The sequence below is a fragment of the Stenella coeruleoalba genome, assembly GCF_951394435.1.
Source record: "Stenella coeruleoalba genome assembly, chromosome: 1".
NCBI classification, from domain to species: Eukaryota; Metazoa; Chordata; class Mammalia; order Artiodactyla; family Delphinidae; genus Stenella; species Stenella coeruleoalba.
The window spans coordinates 28,539,306-28,548,388 of NC_137169.1; the positions used below are offsets into that span (position 1 = coordinate 28,539,306).

Below are 9,083 nucleotides of genomic sequence, written 5' to 3' on the forward strand. Positions count from 1 at the left end.
TTTTAAGTGTACAAATGTATACTTCCAACAGCAGCAAATGAGAGTTGTAGTTATTGATGTCCTTACCAAACTTGGTACTGTCGCTTTCATTTTAGCCATTCTTATGGGTGTTTAGTTATACTGCATTTTGCTTTTAATTTGAATTCTCCGGTGATTGATAAAGTTGAGTATCTTTTTATATTTCTATTGGCTGTTTCACGAGCCTCTTTTGAGAAGTTCCTGCTCAAGTCTTTTCCTTTTGTTGCTGGCTTCACTACCTTTCTCTTATTGATTTATAGATGTTCTTTATAATTCCTTTATTCAAATTTATATGTATTATACATATCTGTGGCTTGCCTTTTTACTTTCTTAATGGGTTCTTTTGTTGAACAGAAATTTAAAATTTTAATGTAGTCCTATTTGTCAATATTTTTCCTTTACGCCTAGTACTTTCTGAGTCCTGTTTAGGAAATCCCAAGGTCATGAAGATACTAGTCTGTGTTTTCTTTTAAATGTTTTTTTTTAACCTTTCACGTTTAGAACTAGCCTGTGTTCGCCAGAAACTGTTGCTTTCTCTGTCCCTTGGCAGTGGTTCCTCTTTTGGTGCAAAGCCTAGAATCTCAGCCTCCTGCCCACACCTAGAATCAGCACATGTACCCAGGGCAAAAGCAGCTGCAGCAGATGGCTCACCTCTGTGAGATTCTCTCCCTCTCTGCAGTGTTAACCCTTCCAGTTCTTGTTGTCTTAGCACTTCTCTACTGCCTACAAAAAGATGATTTCTATATTTTATTTGGCTTTTCTGAATGTTATGTGCAGAGACACTGGTTTGCCTCTAACTTTATCTATTAGAAGTAGAAATGATCCCTTTAGCTTTTTAAACATTCTCAAATCTCTCCCATTGAAAACATATCATACCGTTCATTGATCCTACATCTCCTCCTTGGTACTTTGTATTACCAAAAACAGTTTTTGCCTCTATACATTAATTTTTGCCTCACTATCACAAAATTCTGGTCCTCATTTTACCAATCTCTTAGCAGCATTTGACTTAGTTGAACACTTGCTCCTTCTTGAAACACTCTTTCTTCCCTGGCATTCATGATATAATACTGTCTTGATCTTTCTCTTGGTTCTCTGAATTTTTGTCCTTTGCAGACTCATCTTCTTCCTGTTCTGCAAGTATTGTGAGTTCAGAGATACAGGTCTAAGCCTTCTTCTCCTTTCATTCTGTTCTCTTCCTTGGTGATCTCAAGATCATGTTTTCAATTACTGCCTGTACCTAAATAGCTCATAAATTTACCTCTCCATTTCAGACTACTCCTGAACTTCCAACTACTATACTCAGTTGCGTGATGGATATCCTCACTGGGATGACCAAAAAACACTTCAAACTCAAAATGTCTCAAAAAGAACTTATGATCTATCTGTTCTATTATAAAAATCTAGAAACTCAGAGGTTATCCATAAGAATTATTTTCCCTTACATATATAGTCTCTTGAATCTGTTTCTTTCCATCTTGACAGCTGCCTTCTTAAGCTACCCTCATTTCCCTAGATTGGTCTCATGACCACATTCTTCCTCTCACACTATGGTTCCTTTTTATTCTCCTTTGTAGTTACTTTGGCCTTTCAGTTTCTCAAAAGTATGTTGCTTTCTCCTATCAGCGTACATTTTTGCACGCTCTTCCCTCTGCCTGGAATGCTCTTTCCCATATTCCCTCTCCCTTCTAAGTTCTCTTCTACCTTTAGATTTCAGTTCACTCATTACTTACTCAAGAATCCTTTCCTGACTAGGTTATTACCCCCACGTTATATGCTCTCACAGCTCCATGGAGTTTTCTGTTGTAGCATTTGTCATTGTTATACTTTTCATAATTTTTAAAATTAGTCACTGGATAGTAAGCACTATAAGAGTAGGGACCCTGTGTGTTTCTGGTCATCATTGTGTTCCCTAGCACCTCATATACTTCGTGGCATCTAGGAGGCATTCAGTAAATATTTGTTGAATGCACTAATCAGTTCTCTCCCTGCTCATAGCTGAAGTGAAGCGTGTTGGAGATACACTCTTGGGAATGGCTACACAGTGTGTGCAAGTGAAGAATGTGGTCAAGACCTCGCCTCAGACTCTGTCCAACCTTTGCCTGAAGATCAATGTCAAACTTGGTGGCATTAACAACATCCTAGTTCCACACCAACGGTATGAACTCTATTGCCCACTTGCCCTTGTCAAGCAAGGTACCATACTGGTGATTGATGAAAAGATAGGACCCTGTCCAGGCCAAGTGAATCACACACAAGGGAGAGAGGACCAAAGTGGGTGCTAGATGGTGCTAGGAAGAGAAGACCCAAGTCCTCACCATTTGTTTTCTCTTCCTTGTTTAGCTCTGCTGTCTTTCAACAACCAGTGATATTCCTGGGAGCAGATGTTACACACCCCCCAGCAGGGGATGGGAAAAAACCTTCTATCACAGCAGTGAGTGTTACTTTCCAACTTCCTCATAAGGTTCTTCTCTTAGCTCTGGGCCCCCAAGACTACACATGATTTCCTTCCCTTAGCTCTGGTGCTTGACCCTTCACAAGATCTTTTTATTTCAGCTGATCATCCCCATTAACCACTCCCTTGGTTTCTTAATAAAACTAACTCTGCATGGCATTTTCTTTTCAGAGAGAGAGCAGTGAGAGTGTAGGCTGTGGCCAGAGACTTGGCCCTGTCTCCATCACTTTTGTTCTGTGTTCGAGTTTCCCTCTCTCTCTCTCTGTGCCCACTTTTGGAATATGAACATATCTCTTCTCTGAAATCCCTTTTAAGGGAGTTACTTAGTTGCTGTGATTGTCCTTTACTCTTCCCCATCCCTACCCCTGATCCACCTAGTAGATTAGATAGCTCTCCAATCCCTCTCCTGACATCTTTGCTCCCTGTCTCATAGGGGCTTCTGAATTGGCTAAAGGGACCAGGCCTTCTTTCCCACTTCTCTTTCTTCAACCCTCAAGTTTCTCTAGGCAGACTGGGCCTCTCTCAGTAAATGTGGGGAACTCTATACTATGCTTATCTTTAATTTCCTTGTGGCCATCCATCCTAGTAGGCTTTGGCTATTGTCCCCTTAGAAAATGATGTTATTCCACCACCCACAAGAACACTCTTCACTGTGGTTCCTAGCGTAGATTAGCACTTGAATTGAAAAAAAAAGATAAACTTGTTTTTGAATGAGGTCACTCTTTGAGCTAGTAGTGCCAAACCTTCACATGCCCCTCTGCAAGAAGTAGGGAAATCAAACTTATCAAGTACCTACTGTGTGTTAGGCCCTGTACAAGATGACTTATATGTGCTTCAACAGCACTGCAAGTAGGTGGTATTCTTATCTCCATTTCAGAGGAGGAACAAGAAGATCACGTGGATTAAGTAACTTCCACACGTGTGATAGAACAGAGATTGAACCAGGGCTTATTGAATCCAAAAAACCTCATTCAATTACATAGTTGTTTTGCTAAGAGGCCTTTCCCCAAACCCAGAACCTAACAGTGTTGGGAGGGTGGAGGTTCTGGGAGCTTATCCTGCCTCTTTGGTTATCAGGTGGTAGGCAGTATGGATGCCCACCCCAGCCGTTACTGTGCTACTGTGCGGGTGCAGCGACCTCGGCAGGAGATCATTGAAGACTTATCCTACATGGTACGTGAGCTGCTCATCCAGTTCTACAAGTCCACCCGCTTCAAGCCTACCCGCATCATCTTCTACCGAGATGGGGTTCCTGAAGGCCAGCTCCCCCAGGTAGGGCCCACAATAGGTCAAGAAAACCTCACATTGAGGCCAGGGGGCCTGATGGTAGCAGAGAGTACTGCTGTCTTTTCTGAGCTATTGACACTGGGAGGTGCTACTACTTAGGGAGGTTTGCTAAATGGAGCAGTCTTGGAAGCAGAGATCACAATTGAGAGATGGTGTGTACAATCACTGATAGACCTTTCTTCTTGTAATAAAAGACCCTCAGTGCCTATTTACTAGTTGGTCCATGTTGAAGACTGATTCTTTAGACCAGTGGTTCTCAAACTTTAGCATCCATCAAAATCTTTTGGAGAGCTTATTAAAGTAGTTTGCAGAGCTCTACCCTTAGAATTTCTGCTTCAGTGAGTCTAGGATGGGGCCCTAAAATTTGTAGCTCTGACAGGTTCTTAGGTGATGCTGCTGGTCTGGAGACCACACTTTGAGAATCACTGCTATTGACCTTCACGATGTTCCTCCTATTCTTTCTCCCTGCTAAGCCTTCATATTCTGTTGTTTAGATTAGTGTACTGAACTGGTCTCCTTGACTACCATTTAATACATAGTAATATAACTACCATTTATTGGGTACCTCTTATGTGCCGTAAACTGAGCTAAGCACTTTGTATGTATTTCTATTTAATGCTTACAATAACCCTATGAAATAATTATTATTCCACTTGATAGATGATGAAACTGAGGCTTGAAAATGTTAAATGATTTCTTCAGTGTCATCCAGGCTAATAAGTGGTAGAGCTGGGATTCAGACAAATTGGTTAGATTCCAAAGTTCATGCTCTTAACCATTATGCTCAATTTCCTCCAAGTCATACAGTGTTTCCTAAAATGCCAGATGCATTTATCATAACATGTCTGTGTTTAGAGATGTCTAGTGACCTCACATAGCCTGGGGTTAAAATTCAAACTGCTTACTAAGCAAAGCAGTCAGCGGTTATTAAGCCACTACTAGGTTTTTTGTGTTTTTACTTAATTATTTGTTTTAGTCTTCACAACAGTTTTGTGAAGCTGATCTTATTAGTAACTTTAGTCAGTGTGGAGAAAATGAGACTTAAAGGGGTTAAGTAACTTGCTCAAGGTAATAAAATTAGATAAAGCTTGGGTTTAAACCTAGTTCTAATTGATTCTAAATTGTATTTACTTCTGCCATACAGTTTTTACTCCCTATACCTGACATCCAAGGCCACAAGGCAACTACTGACTATGGTTTTTCACCTGTGGCTTCTTGAGCTAGTCCATTTTTGTATAATACTGCTTTTTTTCAGGACTGAATTTATCTAGTCCCTCTACACCCATTTCTGAACTATGTGTCTAGTCTTCTATGGTGGTCCCAATCCTGTCTGCTCTTAGAGCTCATGGGTAACTTCCATTTTCCTTCTGATCCTAAATTCAGCCTTACTTTGGGCATTGTGATTTCTCTCTGAACCTTGGTTCTGTGTCTTTATGTTAGGTCTAATTATACATAGGAACCAGGTGAGTGCTCTCTGCTGATACTAAGCCTCCCAGCTAAGCTTTATAGGAACATATCAGGTGAACTGTCTACAGGCATACCTCGTTTTATTGCACTTTGCTTTATTGTGCTTCGCAGATACTGCATTTTTTACAAATTGAAGGTTTGTGGCAACCCTGCGTCCAGCAAGTGTGTCGGCACCATTTTTCCAACAGCATTTGCTAAAACTTCATGGCTCTGTGTCACATTTTGATAATTCTTGCAGTATTTCAAACTTTTTTATTATTATTATATTTGTTATGGTGATCTGTGATCAGTGATCTTTGATGTTACTACTACGACTCACTGGCTCAGGTGATAGTTAGCAATTTTTAGCCATAAAGTATTTTTTAATTAAGGTATATACTTTTTTGTTTTAGACATACTGCTACTGCACACTTAATAGACTATAGCATAGTGTAAGCATAACTTTTATATGCACTGGGAAACCAAAAAAATCATGTGACTTACTTTATTGTAGTGATCTGGAACTGAACCCACAATATCTCCGAGGTATGCCTGTATAAGGCTGATTTTGGTAGGAAGGGCTTATCATCTCTAATGGTTGGGTATCAGCTTATAAAGAGAGGCTGAACAAAAAGCCGTATTACAAGTGGCAACCCCTTAGTTCAGAAAGATGCGTGAACTCAAGAGGAGCTGTATGTCTCTTTGTCTCCCTCCTCACCCTGTGCCTAGATCCTCCACTATGAGCTGCTGGCCATTCGTGATGCCTGCATCAAACTGGAAAAGGACTACCAGCCCGGGATCACTTATATTGTGGTGCAGAAACGCCATCACACCCGCCTTTTTTGTGCTGACAAGAATGAGCGAGTGAGTGAGGGATTGAGGAAGCCACCCATACCCTTATCTTGTCTCCCTTCTCTTAATATGGAAGAAGCCCTTGAAATAAAATCTGGGGATTTAGTCCTTGGCCTGTCCATCTTCCCTGGTCCCTTTCTTCCCCTTAGCTCTTGTGGTCCTTCCTCTGCTGCTTCCTTCCCTTTGTTTCCCCCTTCTCCCCTCCTTCCCTTATACTTCATCTCCCTCCTCCTAGCTCCCTGGCCTATAGACCCCATATATAGACCAGCTCCCAGAGAAGGGAAAGGGAACTTCCATTTATTGAACTTCTCCTATGTGCCAGACACTGTACAAGGCGTCTTCCTCACAGCAGCCCTGTGAGGTAGGTACTGTTATTATCTCCAGTTTAGCCTCAGAAAGGTTAAATGACTTGCTAAGATCACACAGCTAATAAATGGTGAAAGCAGCACTTAAACACAGGTCTGTATGACTTTAGAAGCCTATTATTTCAATTCCCAGTACCCTCTGGGAATAGCAGCTTCTACTTTACTCTTGGGATTCTGATGGAATCAGATTAGAATTGAGTCGGGGCCCTAGTTAGGGTCATGCAGGTCTTGGGATCTCGGTTGTCTTTGTCTCTATACAGATTGGGAAGAGTGGTAACATCCCAGCTGGGACCACTGTGGACACCAACATCACCCACCCATTTGAGTTTGACTTCTATCTGTGCAGCCACGCAGGCATCCAGGTAGCTGGGCTATGTCCTGGGATTTCCAATGGGTCAAAGATTAGTTGATTATTCCCACTGCCTCTAGAATATATCATTCCTCACTGAGTGGCATTCAAATCAGGATTGTTCTCTTAATAAGCCCTTCGTGCACTTGAACATGAGTGCACTTTGAACGTCTTAGGCAGGTTGCCCATAAGATGAGTGCTTTATGACATAGGTGGCTTTGTGTCTGCCTTTTCATAGGTGGGTCTTCCAACCCAGCCATACTCTTAATAGTGAGCCTGTTCCTTATCGTCAACCATCCCCTCTGCCCAACCTGGGGCCCCTCACCTTCCTATCTTCCCAGGGCACCAGCCGACCATCCCATTACTATGTCCTTTGGGATGACAACCGTTTCACAGCGGATGAGCTCCAGATCTTGACGTACCAGCTGTGCCACACTTACGTACGATGCACACGCTCCGTCTCAATTCCAGCACCTGCCTACTATGCCCGCTTGGTGGCTTTCCGGGCACGATACCACCTAGTGGACAAGGAGCATGACAGGTGAGGCCTGGGATCAGGCTGGCTTCCTTTTTGCTTCAGCCTCTGGTACCAGACCCTCTCAATTTTCCTTGGGTAGTAGGAAATGAGTATTGTCCGATTTGATGTCCTTGGGCTCCTCAGCCCAAATCTGGGTTGGGGTTTTCTCTTAAATTGTTATGGGAATTGGCATCCTAGGGGTGGGGGAAGGAATTAGCAGCTCAGTTCACCAGGAAGGACTTCTTTCATTTTTCCTTTTCAGTGGAGAGGGGAGCCACATATCGGGGCAGAGCAATGGGCGGGACCCCCAGGCCCTGGCCAAAGCCGTGCAGGTTCACCAGGATACTCTGCGCACCATGTACTTCGCTTGAAGGCAGAACGCTGTTACCTCACTGGATAGAAGAAAGCTTTCCAAGCCCCAAGAGCTGTGCCGCCCAAATCCAGAGGAAGCAGGGAGGAGGGAGGTGGGGCAGGGAGGAATGCAGAAGGCCTTGTTTCCTCTACAGAGGGGGCGAAAGGGTGGGGAACAGGGCCAGTAAGCCAGACCACCAGCCAGAAATCTCTGATATTCACCTCATGCCCTCCACCCCTCACCCCATCTTGTCACATCTGGCCCTGACTCCACTGGACCAAGAGAGGCAGCCCCGGTGCCCACCATACACACAGATGTCGCATGTGACTCACAGTGCTAAAGACTCATGCCTGACAGCTTGGTAAGGTCGGCCCTGCAGCCCTGCAGACAAAAGCTGGTAGGTTTGGGTTTGATACTTTAGATGGGAAAGTGAGGGGCTTGAAAAGTGGGTGGGAGGAGGGAAGGATTTTTTAGGAGCCTTAATCAGAAAAGGTCTAGATTTGTTTAAGAAGAAAAACGAAACCAGATGCAGATCAATATTTTAGGATACTAGATGTTTTAATGGGTTGAGAATCCAGCTTGTAGGAAGATTTTTAATGCTAATGATTTGGTTGCCCCTCCCCCAGCTGCCACTCCTCTTTCCCTTATTCCTCTTTTTCCACCTTTTCTACCCCACCTTACACCTTCTCCCTGACAGACATCCAGCCCCTAGTAAGACTTAAGGCACTATGGCACTTAGCTCTGAAGTGACACGACCCTGTCTTCCTTCCGCCTGCTGGTGGGTAACCAGTGCCTTCCCTGTAACGGTAATGCTGCAGAACTGCAACCTTTTGTACCTATTTTTGGGGGGGTGGGGGCGGGGTGGGGGTGGGAGAGGAGGTAGGTGGGGATGAAATATCCCTAACCCAACAAGCCTCCAGCCAGAGCGCCAGCTATTTTGCATTTGAAGGAGTTGACTTCCATATTCATTGAGCTTTTAAAAAGATCGCCACCTCAAGATGGTTAAAATCCATTGACATTTGCACTTTCAGACATGACAAGTCTCTCGGAGCTGCTGAGGTGACTGGCCTCTGGCCTTTCCACTTACGTCTCCTTTCTTCCTGTCCCCGCTTCCTCCCCACCTGCCTGGGTCTGGAGTTACTTTCATAGCATTTCTCACTCTTGGCTTCTTTTTTTTCCCTGACGATCAAGTCTGTTTATGTTTCAATATTTTTTAACTGGGGTGTCTTTTAACAAACGATCCTTAGGTCTAAAATAAGAAAAAAAAAAAAAAGCAAAAACTAAATGTTATTTTTATACCATAACTTGAGTCTATTGCCAAAATCTGGAAATCCCTCCCATGCCCAATGAGTTTACATCCCAGAAACATTGAGCCGTCAGAAGGAACTATGTACCTGACTTGTTCTTTGGCCTGGCTCTGTAGGGGGTGGTTATCTCCCCAA

At 43.3% G+C, this 9,083-nt stretch overlaps 1 protein-coding gene across 4 annotated transcripts in view; it reads left to right on the forward strand.

Moving 5' to 3' along the window:
* LOC307174755 (protein argonaute-1) overlaps nucleotides 1-8,469 on the forward strand; it is a 30,276-nt gene extending 21,807 nt beyond the window's left edge. For all 4 annotated transcript variants that reach the window (XM_079899080.1, XM_079899082.1, XM_079899083.1 and 1 more), the window contains 7 exons: nucleotides 2,017-2,176; nucleotides 2,362-2,452; nucleotides 3,551-3,745; nucleotides 5,936-6,070; nucleotides 6,684-6,785; nucleotides 7,114-7,313; nucleotides 7,552-8,469. In XM_079899080.1, coding sequence (XP_079755206.1) covers nucleotides 2,017-2,176; nucleotides 2,362-2,452; nucleotides 3,551-3,745; nucleotides 5,936-6,070; nucleotides 6,684-6,785; nucleotides 7,114-7,313; nucleotides 7,552-7,660 — 992 coding nt within the window. In that variant the 3' untranslated portion in view covers nucleotides 7,661-8,469. The remainder of the gene's footprint in view (nucleotides 1-2,016; nucleotides 2,177-2,361; nucleotides 2,453-3,550; nucleotides 3,746-5,935; nucleotides 6,071-6,683; nucleotides 6,786-7,113; nucleotides 7,314-7,551) is intronic.
* Nucleotides 8,470-9,083: the final 614 nt, after the last annotated feature.